A 21,308-nucleotide genomic window follows, 5' to 3' on the forward strand; every position below is an offset into this window, starting at 1 on the left:
GAGTACTTTGTAATTTTATTGAAATAGAGTCGTTTTCATGGCGCATCAATATTCTTTGATGGCGATGTCCAAAGTGTGATGGAACAACTCCCAAGTAGAGCATCAATTAAGTGATAATGAATATTTCACATTAGGTGTGGAAGATTTTTGGTGAGTATTATGTAATTTTATTGAATTAGAGTCGTTTTCATGGTGCGTCAATATTCTTGATGTCGAAAAAATTGAAAAAAAAAAGAAGAAAATATGTCATTCAGCCACTCAGGTGGACAACTTCAAAGTCTCACATTATTCTTCCTCGTGTTTGTTGTTTTTCTAAGTTAACGTTACATAATGGATATCGAAAAAAAATACTTATTTATACCAATGTTTTACTAAGTCAACTAATATGTTATGGTAATATATTAATATAAAAAATTGTGTAGACACCGGATTTAGGAAATATTTTTTAAAATAATAATATTATTTAGTGGTATATATGATTCTTTTATAAAGTTCAAGGTATATTTTAATTTTTTTCATACATAAATTATTTTTTGACTTCTTTTATCATAATTATTTGAGTTTCTTATTCTTATTTTATTTTTTTCTTTCATTCCTTAGTTTAAAGAAAAAAATTTAACTATTTTTTTGTGTTTATTGTAATTTAATTCCGTATTCGAAGAAAAAATTTGGTCATCTACAATAAATTTTACAAGAATATTAGTGAAACATAAATAAATTTGATTATCAAAATAATAATTATAAATTAGTCATTGAAACAAAAAAAAGTCAACAAAATATGTTTGACGAGGATTAAATTTACTCATATGAGATTATATTTTTAGAAAAAAGTAATAAAAATTTAGATTAAAATATTTTTTTTTCATTTCCGTTAGAGGAAAAGGGTATATGTGAGCCATTTGTTTACAAGTAGGGGTATATATAAGTCACTTTCATAACAAGGGGTATATCAGCTCTAAATGACAAAATTGAGGGATATATCAGACCCTTTTCCCTATTAATATTTTATTGACTGATATTGCTCAAGCTAGATCTCAGATATATATTAGCTAATTAATTCATGAGAATGTCAATACAGATATCAGACATCGAGTGAAAAAAAAATAAAAAAATACCAGACATCAAGTGAAAAACCAAAAAAAAAAAGAAAAAAAAGAAGAAGAGGAGCACTTCACACAAAGGGAAGATTAAAGCAACCTTTGCAAGAAATAGAGCCTTTTATGCTTAAATCACTACAAGTCATGTTATTCTTTTCTTTGACTATCGACTACATGTCCAGTCTTCACGAGGTACAGGTAAGGTCTACGTCCACTTAAACTTTCCCAGATTCCATTCGTGAAATTATACTGGATATGTTGTTGTTGTTAACGCCCGACTGCTGATGCCACCTAGGCGTTTCAATAGATCGTCCATAGGTATCGGGCACAGTCAGATAGCTTTTTACATCTGTTTAATGACGAGGAAGCATATAGTAATAATAGTGATCAGAATAGGAGAAGGCACAAGATGAAGGCGCAGAAGAGAAAGATGGATAATCTGTTGAGAGATTTGTCCATTTGCATTTCTTGCCTTCTCATTCTAGAGCTACCGACTCCCGGAATGGGGTGAGGGCTAAGATAAGGATAGGAGAATGAGCTTGCATCCGAGCCCCCCAACATCCTTGCGAGAAACATTTCACTAAACATCACGACCATTGGGCTGAATAACCGAGTCATTCCAGAGCCTCTGAAGGTTGATGGAGCTATAGCTGCATAGCCACCAAAAGCGTGGGGGAAGAATTGTTGGTGATGAATTGAGGATGGTGGATAATACAAAGAAGTGTGACTAAGTTGTTGATGAACATGAGAAGACGGAGGTGATGATGTGTTAACTTGAGTGGCTGTTGTCCAAATGGCTTGAGGCCTGTGAGGTACGACCACATCAACTTGAGCCTCATTGGATCTGCATTCTTCTGATGATGTACCGCGGCCATAGAGAGGTACCAATGAGGAGTTTGAGATGTGAGATTTGCAGACCGGACATGTAGGTGTCTCTTCTGATCCTGGGGCAGAGTTCTCCACTTGAATCCACTTGTAAATGCAAGGCCAGCAGTATAAGTGACCGCAGAGAGTGACAACAGGATCATGTGCAGAATCAAGACAAATGTTGCAATCAAAACATTCCATCAGATTTCCAGCGTTTGCCATTGGAACTGGAACTGAGTTCCTTTTCTTTAGGGAAATGTCTTCATCAGATCCAAAACCGATAATAGGTTCACCAAAAGACTGTTCTAGAGCCATGGAATCTATTAAAAAGACAAAAAGAATCATCACCTGACTTAGTTCTTATCTAAGAAACCCGCATCAAAGTAAAGAGCAGATTTTCACACATCTGAACTTTGAGAATAAATGACAACAGGAGCTATGGTTATGGTCTTAAACATAGGCTATGTATCTATCCCTAGGAAATGCATTGTATACAGGAATAATATGTCTTTACCAGCATAGCTATGCAATATGTACAAAATGGGTATAATAACATCTGGATAAATGTACCAATCATTTTTCCATTAGAAAAGGGATATCTATCCAGCAGCAATTACATTTCTATTGAGTTTATCGGAAACAACCTCTCTACCCTATAAAGGTAGAGGTAAGGTACGCATACATCTTACCCTCCCCAGTTGCTTCTTGCCCCTAATTTCAAACTCAAGCAAAACCTTGATCATTATGGGAAAGACGTGGTCGAAAACCACATTTGTGTTGTTTTGTTTAAAATGGATATCTAGAACCAAACTTCAAAGTTTCAGAATTCTGCAAATTATTGTCACATGTTTAATTTGAACTCATTGTATCATTCATTGGAGGGTGGGTATTTTGGTGGGGGGAGTGTACACAGACCGCACACCCCTAAAGGGCTGTTTCTGATAGACCTTCGGCTCATGAAAACAACTTTCAATCACAAAGCAAAAAAAAAAATTCAATCAATCACCTATAGTTCAATCTCAAGCTAGTTAAGGTTGTCTAAACAATCCTCTGTATCCATTTAGCTCTATTCAAATCCATTTCATTCCAATTCCAAATCATTCACCTTTCTCAATTCTCAAAACAAAAATTCTAAATAATTTGCATTAACATCTTTCACAATACTTTAAACAATTGGCAATACAAAAATCTTTCGTCATTGAAATAAATGCCTATAAACGATCTCAAGCATGAAAAATACCCATCAACGAAATCAACCATCCCACGAATCATGAACCATAAGATATCAATCAATCAAGCACATCTCGATCCCAAATTACTAAGGTTTGACTAACAAAAAATACTCAGATCCATTTCTTCCCACATTTTTAAATATAACTTTGGTGTTTAAGCCAGCTCTCTCGCACCTCAACAATCTCAAACATGAAAAATACCCATCTAACGAGATAAATCACCACACGAATCATGAACCAAAACATTTCAATCAATCACGGACATCTCAATCTCAAATTACTTAGGTTGGACTAATAAAAATTATTCGGATCCATTTCTTTCCAATTATTATTATTTTTAGCTTCTAAGCCAAATCATATGTTCTCTACTTTTCCACATTTTAAAATACAATTGTGGTGTCCAAGACACCTCGCACCTCAGCTATTCCACCGACTACCTGCTACCTCCCGTCAACACAAGCACCAGGTAACTCGCCGGCCAAGGATTATACATATGGAAAAAAAACGTGTTTTCTATCTCTGCTGGGATCTAATTTCCATATTTATCCTACGCACTAATTACAGATTTCTAAACTAACGAAAATCGCCGATGTGAAAAACTTCATTTACATTACACTATGTTCTTAATTACGAAGCAAAAAATCATAGAAAAATAAAAATTTAAAACAAACAGAATAAATTAACATAATACATTTTGCGAATAAGAATGAAAGAGCCGGAGATTGTACCGGCGCGTCGGAGAACGGAAGAGCATAACCGGAGAAGATGATCGACGGCGAGTCTCGAAGATAAACGGCGTCGTTAGAAGTGATCGGAGGAGAAATTGAAGGGAGAAAAATGGAGAAGCAATGAATTGGGCGTGAATTTTTTTCGGGAATTGTGTACTTATAAACAGTAAAATGTTTTCTCAACCGCAAATAAGGAGGGAAAGGAGGAGGCGCACTTATATCTATTTTTTTTTATATATTTAAGATATTTCTATCAAAATTCGATTTTTTTTAAAAAAATGACGATCTTTAATTTTGTTCCTAATTCTAATTTGATGGACATTTAAGAGTTATTTATTTCATCCCCGTAGTTGGATCCCGTGAACTTAGTAAAAATTCTCTAAGCTGATCTTTATTTATGACTTGAAATTAGATACTACATAATTTATGAAAAACAAGGCAAAATTTTTCTAAACTCATGTCTTGCACATTAGAAATTACATCGTGGATACGAAGAAAATCTTGTTGGAAGCGTCACCTAAGAATCAACCTGCAATGCGGTCCAAAACAATCCTTACTTCGCCTCTGCTTTTAAGATAGTGATAAGATCAGTCTGCACTCTAACCTCCTCATATCCTATTCTAGCCTCTGCTTCTAAGGTATTGATAAGATCATTATACACTCTAATCTCTTTCATATCCTATTTTGTGGAATTATCTCTTAGCCCTTGTCCGAACTGTTATCTCCTTAACGCTATATTTGTCTTCTCTTGGATGCCTTAACTCAGACCTAAGGTATTGATAAGATCAATATACACTGTAATCTCTTTCATATCCTATTTTGTGGAATTACACGTAGTATGTTGTTAACATGAAAATACTATCTTATACAATGACAATGTAGAGTTCGCTTCATAGCAATAACTCTTGGCTATTTGTGTAGTCCATGTTGAATCCTCAAAAATTACACAATTTTTAAAAGGATTCGACATGCGCATGTAATATTTTAAAGAGTCCGAGCAACATAGTAGAATATTACTTCAGTTATAATGACTGAAATTTGTAAAGCAAAAATTACCAGTGAAGAATTCTGAAGTAAGAGGAAACATAGCTCCATAATCTATACAGGAACATTTTCAGGTTTATTTACTAGTATTCTAGCTGTGCTTTTGAAGGCAAATATAGAATATACATAAAGGAAAAGAAAAACAGCAAAAAGTTCTTACGAAACGTATCTATATGCGCGCACCATTGTACTACAAGAACTTATCGATGCTCGTGGCTAGTGTTGTTTTTGGAACTGCACCAATCACCGCGTCTTTCTTCTCTCCATTCTTGAAAATCATGACAGTTGGGATACTTCGGATACCATATTCACTTGCAATGGAGGGGCTTTCATCTGTATTCAGCTGGAAGAAACTGAACTTGCCAGCGTATTCCTGTGCTAGTTCGTTAATGATGGGATGGATCATTTTGCACGGACCACACCACGGAGCCCAAAATTCAACCAGGACGGGTAACTTAGACTCGATTACAAGTGACTTCCATGTTTTATCAGTAACAGCAGCAGCTGCATTTTCCATAAATCATGTCAATTACACAAAGAAAGAAGCTGATAACTGGGGCAAGTTTCTGCAGAAGCAATGCCTTTAGGAGCAAATCATGCTCCAATTCACGCTAACATCAAAGCAACTTAAAAATGATAAACAATACGAAATTTTTACTACCCGAGATAGATGATGCATCAAATATCTTAATATCCTCTTCAGTCAAAAGCCAAAGGTAGGGGTAAGGTTTGCGTACACCCCACTCTCACCAGACGCCACTTATGAGATTACATTGGGTATGTTGTTAGTTGTTAGTTAGTCAGAAGCCAAAGGAACAAATTTTACAACATCTAATCTCATTTTTCCAATTAATTATTAACTTTAGATGCTAGTGAAATCCTTATAAAAGTCGGCATGGTGCATAGAGCATCCTACATTCACGTAGGGTCTAGGGAAGGATCACACCCTAAGAAGGGAGTAATGTAAGCAGCCTACCCTGACAAAAGAGCCAATGGCTGAATAATTCATGACTCAGACTCATGACCTATAGATTTTATAAATCATGGCAAAGACAACTTTATTGTTGCTCCTCCCCTTCTAGTGCATCTCTATACTATCATAAGATCACAAAATAATGCTTCCCAATTCACCGAAGAATGAAGCCTAAAAAGTTCTCATTCCCGATATCTGAAGTAGTAACACAAGGTCAAAGAGAAGGCACAACTTACATCTATATTGCTCAGACTCATCAAAAATATTGTCGCACTTGTATCGAATCACAAATGTACTATTTTTGGAGGATTATTCCACACGCACATGGCAATACTCTCTTCATTTCAATTTATGAGTTTCCATTTGACACAAAGTTGAAAAAGAAAGAGAGATTTGAAATTTGTCGTTTAAAAAAGTTCTTGACCATTTGTGTAATTATAAATTATTTCATTGAGTAAAAAAGGAGATTTTGTTAAAGTTAAATTACTTTTTCAATTATAGAAATGCAACATTCTTTTTAGGAATAGTTAAAAAAAATATGTCACGTGAATTAAAACACAAAATACTAAAAATATAAAAAAATATTGTTCTTTTTTAACTAATTAAAATACGTAAATGAAAACAAAAAGGAATATATTCTTTCCACTTTGTCGAATATTCACTTTTTTAAAAAAAACACATTTTAATATCTTCTCTATGAATAGCTTTATAACCATACAAACGTTAAGACTCCAAATATCTAATATATTATACCCACTCAATATTATGAAATAATCCCTTTGTCCCAAGCACCCTTCTCTTTTAGTTGTTCCACAAAAAAATGTTTGTTTTTTTTTATAAATAAAATAATTTAATTTTTATTTTTAATGAAATAATTAAGGAGAATCTGAAACCACAAATTATAAGAGTATTGGTTTCTTACTTAAAAATTGTGTGAAATTGACTTAGGTATAGATATTGATTTATTTACGTAATAATTTACTTGTCAAATCGACAAATTTAGAAGATAAGTTAACTAATAACCGTATCTGAAAATAACTATTAATAGACTAATAGTGTAACATAAATTAAATTAAGGAGTACTATTTAATATCGTAAAATTGAAAAGTCTCCTGAATTTATTACTTGCTATAACTCATAAACAAACCTTCATAATTTATTTTAAACAGTAAATTTAAAAAATCTTCAAATTACGTTACGAAACAAAACAAAATGGGAGAGAATAGTGAAGAATATGAAGGAAAGGAAAAGAGAAAACATACCTGTAACGGTAGTACTTTCCTGAGCTTCACAGACGATTCGTCCACCGCGGCGAACGGATTCCGATCGTGAGCTGAGAGAAACCGGCGACCGATTCAGCTGCACCTTTAGACCACTGAACTGAGAAAAATTAACTGCCGAGGATCGACGGCCACCGGAGACCGACAAATCGGCAATAGGAACCGAACGCGCCGACGACGAGGAGAAAACGGAGGCGCGTGGAATTGCAATGGTTTCTAACATACCGGCCATTGAAACAGTAGAGAGAGAAAGAAAAATGATTTTTTAGTTTTTTTTTTTTTACAGAGAAATGGGAAGAGAGAGTGAGGAGGTCTGTGGCTCAAGTATTCTGTGAGATTTCGTCATGCGAATATGCGTTCGTTTTAGATGAAATGGATGAGGCTCATGCTATCACGTGTTTCCCACGTCACTTATTATATCCTCCCAACAAAATTATATTTTCGTGGGCACAATATTTCCTCACGGAACTATCTAATTACGCAAATATTATTATAGAAACATATTTGAGATAAACAAAGATGAGCGAGATATATACATACGTGATCAAGATAAAATGCCTACGTAATTTAGGTACATCAAAATTTAATATGATTCATCATATTACATTCACATAAATAATACTGACTCATCAATCATCATGTATCTTGAACTACATGTAGTCTTAACGATTCAAATATCAACGAGATTCATAATATTATATAACTAGCATGCACGTAAAACATGTTTTTTATTCACATCGAAAAAACAGGCATTAATAGTGGTGGGAGATAATTCACCCTTTTTGAAAGAAGTGTGTGACTGACTCTAAACAGCTACCAAAAAAACCTCTAAATACTTGCCCACACTAACTATTTATACCGAACTCAATAAATATATGCCACGTGTCTACGCAGATATGGTTATCACTAAATCATAGTTTTAATAAATACAAATCAATTAATCGTAAAATATGAAAGAAAATGTGATACACAACCTTCCTACAACAAATGAATACGTAAGTGAAACACACACTTCAAACAACTCTATATTATGAACTATTTGCAGGATTTACACGGCGAGTTCAGTTCCAATTTTCTTTTTCTTCACAAAAGTTAACTCTCAGTGATAATTGACGTGCTAACCAAAGCGCAAATTGAAACCAAAGAACACCACCTTTATAGCTGTAGGAGTTATATGTGAATCATCAAAATAACTCACTTTGCTCTAAGCCATGTTCCTCTCACGCATGAACTGCTCTATCTTCTCGACATCTTCCGGGATGTCAACACCGTGAGCTTCGTGGTCAACTTTTATCACCTGTAGAAAGAAAAGAGATACGTGCAGTTATATAACAATCACAAGAAATATATTCCCTCAATAAATTTCTTTTACAACCGTGTTGTTCGGGCCAAAGAACAATCACGAGAGGGGAAAGCAAACCAACTAGCTCAAATAGAACGAATCAACTGATAAGGATGTAATGTTTGCACCATCTTTGAAATTCTTGTCAATCATCCAACAATATTTCTTCTTCTTTTCCGTTTGGTTAACTATAGTTCATCTAGGAATATATTTCCCCAGTCATTTTTCAAATAATCATGGTGCCTGGGCCACAGCTTGCGCACCTAAACTATATCCAGGTGTACCTCCTACCTCCCACCAACACAGGTAGCAGGAAATTCCATTCACCAAAGCTTGGATAGATGGAAAGAAATCACCTAATGTTTTTGCCTGACCCCCGTTGAAATTTGAACCCAGACCATACGGTTCTTAATCTAGTCATTAAAACACCGATATTCAGCATAGAAATCTACAAATTGAGGGTATGTTACCTTCATTTTGTATCCATTTTCAAGGACTTTTAGCTGCTCAAGATCTTCTTCTAGTTGCAACGGTGTTGGTGTCAGCTCTGGATATATTTTCAGGAACTTCGTATCATAACTCTAGAATGAAATAAGAAGACACCGTATCATTCAGCCATATAAAGTTATTGAGAAAAACTAGTTGATAGTTGCACCAAAATTGTACTAGTTGATACCTGGATCCCGAGGTGCAGCAAGTAAGGAAACTGAGGATTAACCTTGCCTAACCTGAATGTTTGCAAAAGTTGATCAGTTTCTATAATGGAGGATATAAGCAGCTACTGCAATAGGCTATTTAAGAGAAAATGGACCAACTTGTTATAAGGGATGAGCCCTCGTGAAAAATATATTGCATAACCACGATTGTCTACCACACATTTAACACGATTTGGATCAAATGCATCCTCAGGTTTCAAAGATGTCACAGCAGTGCTAAAGACCGCATCTGGTGCAGACTGCAAGAATCATAAGTATGTTATTAGTCATTTAAAGCTCAATCAACAAGTGACTACATGCAATCTCCAATGAAACTAACTCCAACGTATAACAACAATTCTTTTTACATTTAAGAAAAAGACAGAAAGGAAAGCTACCTGTAGGGCTTTGACGATGCCATCTATTATTTCAGGTTCAATAAGAGGTTCATCTCCTTGTATATTAACAACAATGTCATACTTCTTATCAAGCTTTTGAAGAGCTTCATTACAACGCTCGGTTCCTACAAATTAACAGCTAAGCATCAGCTATTCACAAACTCAAATTTCCAGAAGTTGTAAAAAAAATGGATTGAGAAAATAAAAGGCACTTTGTTTACCGTTTCTACATGATTCAGAAGTCATTATCACTTCAGCGCCAAAACCACGACAGCACTCAGCTATCTTTTCATCATCTGTTGCCACAACTGTCAAAAAGGCAACCAAATAAGCACCAGCCACGCCTTTTTTCCTTATATATATATATATATATATATCTTCATTTTTTTTGGGGGGGGGGGGGGATAGTCGACGTGGGAGCATAATGTACGCCTATAGAGAAGGTTGAGCCAAGTCAAATAGATACATACCAACTTGATCCAATGTCTCAGCAAGCTTTGCCCTTTCCCATGTTCTCTGCCATTAAGATTGAATATGGTGAGGGCGTCAGATTCTTTTAGCAAATAAAATTATGACATTGCACTGTTTCTTGATCAAAGCTTCACCAGTGGTAAATGGTGAAAGAGACAAAAAGCAGGAATATGGCATACAAATTTCCAAACGTTAGAACCCTCAGAACAATTTGAAGTTGGTCCGGAATTTTTGGAATCCTGATATTGCCAGAAGGGAAAGCACCACACATGAGAAATAAATGGATCTATAAATTTTATATCTGGCGATAATAGATCCCTTATATTATGTTTTCAAAGCAAAAATATTACCACTCAGGACCAACATCATTCCTGGGTATTCAAGTGAAAAGAGATGTCTCTGTTGTAACATTGACTTTGTAACTGAAACTTCATTTGGCATTATTAGTTTGCTCATTATTCTTTTGTTACTTGAGAAATTACTGATTAATTCTATCCTTTGGTACATTGATAGTGGATTACGTGGCAAACTTATATTAGGCCAGTGCCGCGATACTTAAGTAATGGTACCCTGTTGACTATGACTGAACATCCCGCTCCCCATATAATGAAGGGAAAAGCCCATTTCTAGAGCTATACCACCGTAGATCGTTAATATTCACGAAAACTACTAAGATTCTTGGATCTCTACAAAAGACCAGGGCATGTATGAGAACTAATATTATTAGAACCTCTTATGAAACGATTTGTCAACTTGACCACTATTGGAGCTAAAACCATAAAATCATAACAAATTTGTCAATGTTCCTTTTCGTTTCATAACCCAGAAATCCTCAATGGTCAGTTGAGACTCACTTGAGCACAGTTCAAAACTCAGTCTTAATGGAACAAGTTCACATTGTTTTTACAAGCCTCAATTTACTATTCATTCCACCACTCTATTGAAGTCCACGAACTAGGACTATGCATTGCTCTATCAGCAACCAAACCAAAGACTATAATCACCTTTTTTGAACAATTCTGCTTGCTGAGCTTGCATTTAGACTTCCAGTCAGTCAAATGGAAACTACCATACACCATACAATTACAGAAAAGAAAAAAAAAGGAAGACGCATTTTATTTACCATTATATTTACGCTGTCAAAGAGGTTATGATGCCCGACATGAATCCGTTGGGAAAACGACAGGTTACCCAAAGTTAGGGGCATAAGTAGAGTATTAAAACATATGTTTGGAGGAACCTGCTTTTGCCTAGACACAGTATTTATATAAGGAAATCTACTAAAAATGTATAAATATTCATTACGAACCCAATAGCAAACAAGTTATGAGTTCAGTTGCAAGTTCAGAAACCATAAAGTTCAAATCCCAACTCCGCCTTGACCCAAAGATGGATCTAATCATCTAGAGTTTCGAGTCACTAAGTTCAACATACTTCTACTTCCACTCATCAAGAGAGAGAATACACATATAAACATTTCAAACTTCTTCTCAACTATAGTTCATTCGAAATGAAGGTCGTGTAGCTGTAGAATTAAAGAGACAATTTCATAACCCAATAGCAACAACAACATACCCCGTCGGTAGAATCCCACAAAGTGAGGTGGATTTGGGGAGGGTGGTGAGTATACAGCAGAAAGACTATATGATAGACTCTCCACTCAATTAAAGCATATCGAAACTCAAGTATGTAAAGTAAAACACAATTTCAGAACCTATAAACACTCTGCTTCTACCCAAGGTGGAACTAATTATCTAGAATTTTAAGAATCACTAAATTCAACACTCCCTGAATGAAAAAAATACTACAACTACATTTCACACTCAACAACAGCAACAACATATTAAAATCCCGTAAGTGGAGTGCGAAGAGCTTAGATTATTCAGCGATGTAAACATTTCAAAATTCTTCTCAACTGTATATAATTCATACCTGGATCATAGGCTTGCCGAGAATCTGAACGAGCGGTTTCCCTTGAAACCGAGTAGAAGCAAAACGAGCGGGTATGATACCTATGACCCGGCTCCGAAACTTGCCGGATCGGCTAAGGTAAGCGTGAGCGCCGAGAGCTACGGCTGCTGCTGCTGCTCCGACGGCTAAGCCGTGAAGGATCCATGATTTTGCGGAGCTAGAGGAAGAAGATGATGAAGAAGAGCTACAGATCGGCATTTCTGTTGTTTTGTCGGTGTTAACATGCGTCTTCTATTTATACTACTACAATTTTACAAATTTGTTCCTTGTGTGCTTACACAGATTGTTCATGTCGCATACTTTTAAAAAAATAATAATGTATTTTTAATTATAAAATATTTAATTTACGTGTTTCATATGAAATCTTCGATTTTTAAAATTAGAATCTACATATTTGAAAATAGCGAATGATCTCTCCTCCGATTTGAAGCAACAATTTTCAAAAATTTTATCTTTGCTCAAATGTTATAGCATATTTTAAATCGCAAAATTTAAGAATAAAAGCATTTTTTCCTAAGATTTATTATATTATTCGAATAATATCATCTAAATTTGAAACATATGAAATAATATATTTGTAATCATCATAATTCAAGCGAATACATAGTTAAGTGTTCATGATTTATAACTTTGTAGATGTGATAAAGCAATAAGTACTAATTTATCTTTAGTAAGAGATCTCAAATTCACCCAGACTACAAAACGCCTTTGTTAAGAAACACAATTCATCCCGATGTGAAATTTTTCGAGGCAAATCTGGATTTAGAACCCACTGTGAATACTAAACATCGAGCGGAAACTAACAAAAAGAACAACAAAAAGCCTAAAAGCATCTGCATTTCGTCAAATTGTGCCTCCAAAATAGGCATTGACTGGCCAAGCAGAAGGATCAAATGGTATTTTTTAAAAGAATAGTCTTACAACAGTTTTTCCCTTTTCGAATTACAGCAGCAGTTGCACTCTTGTTAAAATTGGCATTTTACAACACTGAAGGTGAAATACAATTTCACCTTGATACGGAAGCTCACACGTCGATATTGTAGCTACCACTAGCTAAAGAACTACACCATATAAATACTGTCAATTCAGTCCACTAGAGAAACAGGTATCTCGGAAACTCAATGGAGTTGCAGTGTATAGATAAGTCGGTATAATAGGTTAAATATCAGGTAGAGGCATCCAAGTAGGGTGAATGCTTACCACTATATGTATTGATGTTGTTCTTTATCACCATCTATTATGTTTCCAATGCTTTTTCGAACTCTTCTCTTTCCTCGAGGAATTCTCTTCATCTCTGATATGACTGCTATGCCCGTTTTCCTTCACCTTCTTAGCAGGCTGTTTATCCTTGGAAGATTTCCTCTTCTTTCCTGAGGATTCAGCACCACCATTCTCTGCAATACCATTTCCTCGGGGGAGTGCTTCTTCGTTATCATTTAATTGCCAGTTACAGTAGATCTCTTGCTGGTCACCATACTGTTGCAGTCCCTCCCCAGCGCCTGGGAGCAAGTTAGTAAAAGTCACTTCCCCATTAGATCCTCCTTTCCTTTCCACTAGTACTTCATCGGGTCTAATTATTGTGCCAAGTATACTCCTGTTGGGACCAAGGGCAAATATGGCTTTTGCATTTGTCAATGTCGTGAAAGCCATTGAAAAAGCAGATCTGACCTGCACCGACACAAACAAGAATCTCAGAATGTAGTTCCGGAGGGAGCAAGAAGCAAAAGGACCAATTGCATGTACACAAGTTACAACCAAAATAATGGAGAGCTATAGTATTTCTGATTAGGGCGAGTAGGTAATAAAACTACTCTATGATCTCCAATTTTCATGAACAAGAGCTGAGCAAATATCAGAAAGGATCACTCTCTTTTCCTACTTGTTTTGTTATCCTTTACTTGAGCCGAGGGTCCATTGAAACCAACTCTCTACCCTCATAAGGTAGGGGTAAGGCTGTGTATACACCACCCTCCCCAGACTCCACTATGGGATTTCACTGGGTATCTTCATGTTGAGAAATCCCCAGGGGACATGTTGTGCACAGTTAGAAACTAGTTAAATATCAGGCTTTTGTCAGCAGCAACATTCAAACTTCGAACCTGTGACATGCATCTAACCCACACATCACGAGCTGCTCCTACAACTAGATCAAAGCCCAAGGGGATACAGGCACATACAGCAAACTTACATGATAACACATGCTGCCTCTTAAATACCGAATGTGCATGACAAGGGAAACATGCAAAATTCACAATCATTGAAACTCATAAATATTGCTAGAGAACGAGCTTCTTATATCGCCAAAAAAAGAATCAAATCTTATTGATGTGGTGAAATGACTCTAGTAAGATTTTCATAGAAGGATGAGCAGTATCTGAAATCATGTAGAATTCACCTGAAAATAATTGAAGGAGCTCTTGCCTATGTCATTTTCTGGTGTCTGCAATCACAAGAAAGGAACCTAGTTTAGTAATTTGTTAATAATGTTAACAACCTTCAAAAGAACAAGGTACTCGATTACTAAATTCCAAATACAAGGTTAACACAACAAATAACTACACAAAAAGTAAGGGACATAATCCTTCTATTCATTGGTCCACTAGAAAATAAAACCAACCAAAATAAATGACAACATAGTCAAGCTTAAAAAGCATAAAACCAAATGGAATATATATAACTAATACAAATATAAATAGGAAAAGATAGAATGGACGAACACGTTCACTGTGATATTTAAAAAGACCCCAGGGAAATGTGAACAGCAAAGATATAAGAGGGGTAACCTGTGGATCCTCAATGGAGATGAGAGATTGCTTTCCTTTAATTGAGAACCTGAAAACAAAAAGAAGGAAACAAACTAGATTACCTAACAGATATAAACTTCTAAAAGTAAAACACTTGTATAACTTCAAATATATTGAAATTGCATACCCTTTGCAACTCTTCAGGAAGAAGGTAGCTTCTCCATTACAAGATACACCAACATCTGATGTATTTAGTTTGCGTCCATAAATATCAAAGAAATTAACCTATATCACAACATATGAGGAAATATGAGTAACTTGCCCTGAATAATATAAACCTGTAGGATAATTTTGCCACAGAAAGTCCCAATGAGATGAAATTACATAAAAGAAGGGAAAGAAGAAGGAATGAAAGCAAAAAGAGATAGCAGGCCAGGAGGAACAGAAAAAGGTAGTCAACTAAGCTTTTGAGTGATATCTTAAATCGAAGACAAAAAAGGGGGATAAGTGAGCACAGGCCACAGGCAAAACGAAATGCACAACCTGCTGTGCACTCCGCAAAAGCTACAACTTCCCCTTTCTCTTGATTGCTTCTAAAAGGAGGAAACTTCCTTTAGAAACCTTTTAAGTGCAAGAACTGAATATCATAGACTGGTGACAATTAGAGCTGTACAGTCTTTCTCCTATAAATATAAGTGTTATGGCTTTGGTTTGATCGATGACTTATAGTTTCCGAACTTCTGCATTTTTTGTCTTTGATCTTTTCTCGAAGGCCTCAAGGAATCTGCTTGAACAACCTCTTAAGAACTTATTTCTTTGTTCTCCCAGAAAAATTAAGAATTAAAGATGAGTCAAAGTAAAAATTTTGTCCCTTGCACTTGCCTGAATTATTTGGTACTTGGTAGTAGGGTCAAAATAATCTTCTCCCCAACGGCAATAATTGAAGCAACAATTGGAAGAGATCAAAAGAAATTAATAGCAAGCAAAAAGACACTTCTAATATAGCATAAACAGATTAATTTTTTTTAGAAACACTTCTAATAAAGCATAAAAACAGAATAAGGTTTTTTTCTTGTGCGTGAGTGAGAGAGAGAGAAGCATGGTCAATATGGCAGTAGTTTTCAAACGCGACAGTCGTGAATTATCACACTGGAACTTTGAAAGAGGAGGTTTATGTATCAGCAAGGAACATATAAAGCTAACATATTTCAACATGGTTTGGAAGTTCAGAATAAGTGTACTTCTCATACAGGTGCTATGGCTTTCTATTAAATTAGTCACTAGAAAACTTTGCCTCAGACTTTCATCTTCTCTAAGAAAGACCTATAAGGATTTTTCTCTTTTGCCCCTCTAAGAAACTAAGGTTTGATTCTTTTACCCCGTTCACCCACCGGCAGCTTGACCATTCTCTTCAAAGCAAGAACATTGTTCGGTCATTTTAGGTAGAGCATTGATTTCTTTGAAAACTTTCAAGAGATACAAGTTGGAAAGAGACATACCAAAAGAATTCCCAGATTCTCCTCCACAGAAGCTTGGCCATTTCGATGGTTCTGCAAAACAAATGACATAGCATAGACCAAATAATCAAAACAAGGTAAAACACAAAAGGTGCATTGGTAGCAACTAGTTTACATGACAATTAGCACATCATAACAATAACACCACAGGGGTTAAGTTGATTTTGAAGTATCAAAGAGTGTTGCTCAACAGACTCGACCTTCCCTCCTTTTTATAGTACTTAATACAAAAGAGATGAACAGTAGAAATTTGGTCAAACCAATAACAGAAGCCCAGACAATCTTTTCCAGATGGATGAAGTATCAAAGACAAAGGAAATAGCAATTAGAACAGACATCCATAGTACCTCAAATCTCCATTCATTCCCCATCTCAGCTTATGTTCTCTATTAGATATACTTAAGTTTTTCAAACCTTGATCAACAAGAGGCCAATGCTATTTGATCAAATTAAAGATAACATGATTGAGTTGTCTCATCTCAAAAACTTGTTTTACTCCATACTCCTTCAATCCCAGAGAGAACTTCCACCTTTCTTTTATGTGAAAAAAGAGCAGCAGTAATATCCTGCCATGTGTATTTGGCAAGTGCAAGGCCAACACCAGTGAAACATAAAGCATAACAGAAACAAGAGGATCCTTTCTAAGTGAGAATAATTAGTTCTGTCACGAAACTAATATTTCACTTAGTTACAACTTACACCATTATTTCACTCGACTAACTAATTGTGAGGCATTAAGTCTTATTATTCACACAAATACATGACCAGTTATAATTTACCATTCACACTATTAGAACATATGATTGAGTTAACTCACCTGCAACATTGCTATGAGCATTACAAGCAGAGCATAGGATCCAATCCCACCAGTATAAACCTGCAATATAAGAAGACGATAAGTCAAAGCAGAAAAGATTGAAACCTTATCAGCAAGCAACCTAAACATGTTTAGACGCATGTCTTTGCTGAGACTTAGCAACTAGGATTATTCTGTTTTCTACACAAGTCTGCAGACAGCAACTTGGAGATATTAGAAGACATTAGGAATGATTTACCTCATTTAGCTCTCTCTGTTGCAAGAACACTTTCAAAATCAAGCATAATGGTCGCAGAGGGGGCCAGCTAGACATAGCATCCTATAGAAGTTCGCATAAACAATAACATCAGACAGTTAATTTCTACATCACTGGATTTTCACTGTTCAGCGAGTGGATATGTCGGCACAAACCTTAATAAAATCAGCAGCTTTGGGTCCATTTTCCACATCAAAGCTGTGGCCACAGAACAGAAAATTAGAAGCATAAAGTTAACAAGATACAGAACACAATTGCTCTTCAGTCAATATCAGACTTAGTCATTCAGTTCAGAGGGATGGCAGTCTTGTTTGCATAGTAAGTACTTGGCTGAACTTCAGAGGAAGCTGATATAAAACAATGAGGTATATCAAAACGATTCAAGTTACCAAGGGTGAGGAATGAGTCGTCATAGGTTTTTTCTCTAACTTCTAAGAAGTGCAGAAGGAGAGAAATTGGTCAATTCCCCCATTTAAATTTGTTGGCTTGTTAATATAAGGACTAAAGTCTAAACTAATATGGACAATTAAAAATGAAATGGACCAGGTGAGAAACTCAAACAGGAAAAAAGGGAACACAAGAAAAGGATTAGGCCAAAACACAAAAAATGAAGTACATCATAAAATCAGTGGAATATTTAAATTGGATAATGTAATAAAACCAGAAACCAAGTATGGAGAAGCTGAAAGCAAAACATCAACTCCCCTTATGCACACTATCCACTGATCAACAAGTAGGGGCAAGACAATTCACAGCAAGAGACAAAATGGAATGAGTTCTAGCAAATGCAACACATAGCCTTTTTAGCTATGATTACGGGATAGAGACTAGGCAAATATAGACATCAGTAATATGGAACTATCTTCTACAAAATCATAATATTGCCAGAATCCCGTAAAACTAGTGCATAATAAAACCTTATATTGGCCGTTAAGAAGAATCGAACCTTATGTCAAATGAAATGCCACTTTTCTTCTCCACAAATTTTATTATTGGCACACGAGCCTTTGAAATCACCTGATTCAGGGAAGTACATGAAAATTCCAGATTATAAAGTTCTCTTTGCAGAAATCTATCACAGAGATTGGGGGGAGAAAACAAAAGAAAATGTTCCTCATAGAGAGATCACAGGGCCACGTGATGCACCTGTATCTTCTTCGCAACTCCTTTCTGTGAGAGAGCTCTGGAAAGAGCTTGCAACCCAATTTGAGGACTTCTAATTTCTGACCCTAAAATCACCAGCTGCATTTCAAAGAGTAGCTAATTACTTCTATTATAACTTGAATCATTTTTGCTTCTACACCACAATCAACCAACAAATAATGTATGTCTATGAAAAGATCTAGCATTGCAGACAAAGAAAGTCTACATCTTAAAAAATTGTTTTGTCCAGAAGTATTTTGTCAATAAAAAATTGTTTTTTTCTTTTTAAAAAAAACATATGCTCTTTTGTTGGGTATGACAACATTTATAGGTCCAACATCATAGAATAAGTGATCATGTACAGGATGTCCAGGTTAGCATGATGCTTTTTATAGCATGTTACGGAGGATCTGTAAACCTAAGTACCAAACTACATTCCAGTGTTATAAAAAGCGAGGAAAAGCGCTCTTCAAGCGCGAAGAACAGCCCTGCGCTTTTATTTCCTGAAGCGACGCGACATTGAAAAAGCGCTCGCTTTTACCGTAGAAGCGAGAAGCGCAAAAAAAAGCGAAAGTGTGAAAAAGCGCGCTTAATTTTAAAAAGCGCTATTAGGGTTCTTTTTAAAAAAATTGTAATTGTTTTTTAATTTTTGAAATCCTTACGCGACTTCACGTACCTCTTTCGCGACTTCAATTATTTGTTGGACTGCTGCGAGGCTGTGACGGCTGCTGTAAGTTCTCTTCTTCTTAGCGACTGCTCTGCGAGTTTTTTTTCTATTTTTGGTTGTTGCCAGGTAGGTTCTCTTCTTCTCTGCGAGGCTGCTGCGACTGATTCTTTAGTGATTTAATTATGTATTTGCTTTATATGTTATGACTTATGAGGATTATTGACTATCTATTTACTTTTAATCTAATAATATATTACCTCTATTCAGTTATTTAATATTTTTATATTTTTAAATTAAATATCACTTTGCTTAAAAAAAAGCGCGCTTCACTTTCGCTTCTGTGAAGCGAGCCCTCGTCGCTTTTATCCGCTTCTCACTTCCCAAACACTGCTACATTCAGTGTTTGGAAGGCTAGTTGTACTTGTTTGTTGATAAATACGATATTGAATGACAGTTGTTATTATAATTATTCAAGCAAGGATTTCAATTTAGCTCAACTTTTGAGCAGAAGTTGCAGCACATTAATGAGTAACTAAAAGGAAAATATCTTGTAACTGAGAAAGAAAATCCAAAATTTACTAGAAAAAAAAAAGAGTAAGCTTACATCAACATCACTAGTGGGAAGATAAAGCCCTGTCTTGAATGATCCAAAGACCTCTGGCTGGAAAAAGAAATAAAAGGAACTTTAACACAGTGAAGCAATTAGCTTTGTACATCACAAACATAATGTGCTATACAAGGGTGGAATGGGAATGGCAAGTGAGCAAAGACCTTGCAGTTGGGCCAGATATATTTAATAACATTAAAAACACATTCTACTGCTTCATTACGAGATGCTTGCTCCTCCAGTGTAGGTGATAAAAACTCACAAAAATCTATTATCTCTGCAAATATCACACACAGCAAGTTAAAGCAAATTCAGCTGCAAAGCTGTAAGTAAATTTAAATATGCGCACACACAACCACATGCATATGTGTGTGTTTATATTGTAAAGCATATATACATAATCCAGAAGCTGATTCAAAATTTAAAGTTTGTGAGTTCCTACAAGGATCTCAAGTTCATATACAATAATAACTATGTTCACTAAATCACTATCACAGAATAATTTAATAATTATATTAAAAAATTGAGCAACGGATCCGCCTGAGCAAGTTCAGAGCAAATTTAGTTGCGCTGCTTCTAACAAGAAGAATATCATAAATCATCATGAAGAACAATGAAAACCAAAACGACATAGCTTTACCTTGGTGAAGCTGAAGCATGGGACTCTTAAACCGACAATTAGCGCGAAACCAATTGCCTTCAAGTCCTCTCTCTACTTCTTTATCCCGCAAAGGAGTGGCAGCTGGTACCGGCGTCGATACGGAACCGTTATTCAAGTCGGAAGCGTCTCCATCGAGGTCGAGTGAAAAGTAATCAGGCGCGGCAGTTTCCGGTGAGGGACACTGGAGATTGGATAGTGAAATCTGGTTCCGGAATACGACGTAGGGTTCATGCTCATCGGAGGACGACAACGACGGAGGTATGTCGTCGGTGGCGGTTGTGGTGGTGCCGGCGGCGGAGAGTGGACGGAGAGTTTCGTACAAAATGCCCTCAACTTCCATTGATACTGAAATCCGCACAATGTGTCTCCTCACAACAGTACGGTCGTGGAATTAACTTGGACTAGTTTAGGGCTTTACTATTTTTTTATTATTTTTTTCCTTTTATTAATTCTAATTCACATTGGATAAAGGATAATAAAAATATTATCAAAACAAATTTGGGCAAGTTGGGAATTAAATTGAATTGCTTCGTGATAAAATTCGGAGAACTTTCACGTATACTGATTAGATAATTGTATATTATATATGTGTATTTGTATATATGGCAAGCGAGATTGGGAGAGAGAGGAGAAAGACGAGCGAGATTGAGAGAGAAAGGAGAGAGGCAAAGAGTGGGAGAGAGGTGAATAGTATAGGTATATTGGTTAGATAATTGTATATTATACATATGCCTTTGTATAAAAACAAGCGAGATTGGGAGAGAAAGGAGAGAGGCGAGCGAGATTGAGAGAGGGAGG

General features: G+C 35.8%; 4 protein-coding genes across 5 annotated transcripts; all 4 read right to left on the reverse strand.

Annotated features, from left to right (window-relative positions):
• Nucleotides 1-1,018: 1,018 nt before the first annotated feature.
• LOC101243642 (E3 ubiquitin-protein ligase RMA3-like) lies at nucleotides 1,019-4,153 on the reverse strand. Its single transcript, XM_019216079.3, has 2 exons — nucleotides 3,888-4,153; nucleotides 1,019-2,284 (listed from the first exon to the last, which is right to left on the reverse strand). The coding sequence occupies exon 2, from the start codon at nucleotides 2,277-2,279 to the stop codon at nucleotides 1,485-1,487; it is 795 nt and encodes a 264-aa protein (XP_019071624.1). The 5' UTR covers nucleotides 2,280-2,284; nucleotides 3,888-4,153; the 3' UTR covers nucleotides 1,019-1,484.
• Nucleotides 4,154-4,998: 845 nt separating this feature from the next.
• On the reverse strand, nucleotides 4,999-8,066 carry LOC101268617 (uncharacterized). The gene is made up of 2 exons (XM_004248220.5): nucleotides 7,204-8,066; nucleotides 4,999-5,472 (listed from the first exon to the last, which is right to left on the reverse strand). Exons 1-2 carry the CDS (start codon nucleotides 7,451-7,453, stop codon nucleotides 5,159-5,161), a joined length of 564 nt encoding a protein of 187 aa, XP_004248268.1. The 5' UTR covers nucleotides 7,454-8,066; the 3' UTR covers nucleotides 4,999-5,158.
• A 55-nt stretch (nucleotides 8,067-8,121) lies between these two features.
• Nucleotides 8,122-12,455, reverse strand: LOC101268322 (3-deoxy-manno-octulosonate cytidylyltransferase, mitochondrial). The gene is made up of 8 exons (XM_004248219.5): nucleotides 12,060-12,455; nucleotides 10,127-10,172; nucleotides 9,878-9,964; nucleotides 9,657-9,781; nucleotides 9,379-9,518; nucleotides 9,240-9,291; nucleotides 9,034-9,144; nucleotides 8,122-8,518 (listed from the first exon to the last, which is right to left on the reverse strand). The coding sequence occupies exons 1-8, from the start codon at nucleotides 12,294-12,296 to the stop codon at nucleotides 8,426-8,428; spliced, it is 891 nt and encodes a 296-aa protein (XP_004248267.1). The 5' UTR covers nucleotides 12,297-12,455; the 3' UTR covers nucleotides 8,122-8,425.
• Nucleotides 12,456-12,936: 481 nt separating this feature from the next.
• On the reverse strand, nucleotides 12,937-20,926 carry LOC101268034 (nucleotidyltransferase family protein). 2 transcript variants are annotated; one of them, XM_010328836.3, is made up of 14 exons: nucleotides 20,490-20,926; nucleotides 20,014-20,126; nucleotides 19,847-19,903; nucleotides 19,252-19,393; nucleotides 18,579-18,674; nucleotides 18,379-18,449; nucleotides 17,588-17,630; nucleotides 17,415-17,495; nucleotides 17,177-17,236; nucleotides 16,342-16,392; nucleotides 15,030-15,127; nucleotides 14,882-14,930; nucleotides 14,494-14,538; nucleotides 12,937-13,766 (listed from the first exon to the last, which is right to left on the reverse strand). In XM_010328836.3, exons 2-14 carry the CDS (start codon nucleotides 20,043-20,045, stop codon nucleotides 13,326-13,328), a joined length of 1,266 nt encoding a protein of 421 aa, XP_010327138.1. In that variant the 5' UTR covers nucleotides 20,046-20,126; nucleotides 20,490-20,926; the 3' UTR covers nucleotides 12,937-13,325. The 2 variants fall into 2 exon arrangements, with proteins under 2 accessions (XP_010327138.1, NP_001315985.1); NM_001329056.1 differs by lacking the exon at nucleotides 19,252-19,393 and having other exon boundaries at nucleotides 12,986-13,766; nucleotides 20,490-20,883.
• Between the last annotated feature and the right edge of the window lie 382 nt (nucleotides 20,927-21,308).

The sequence above is a fragment of the Solanum lycopersicum genome, chromosome 10, assembly GCF_036512215.1.
Source record: "Solanum lycopersicum chromosome 10, SLM_r2.1".
Lineage (NCBI taxonomy): Eukaryota > Viridiplantae > Streptophyta > Magnoliopsida > Solanales > Solanaceae > Solanum > Solanum lycopersicum.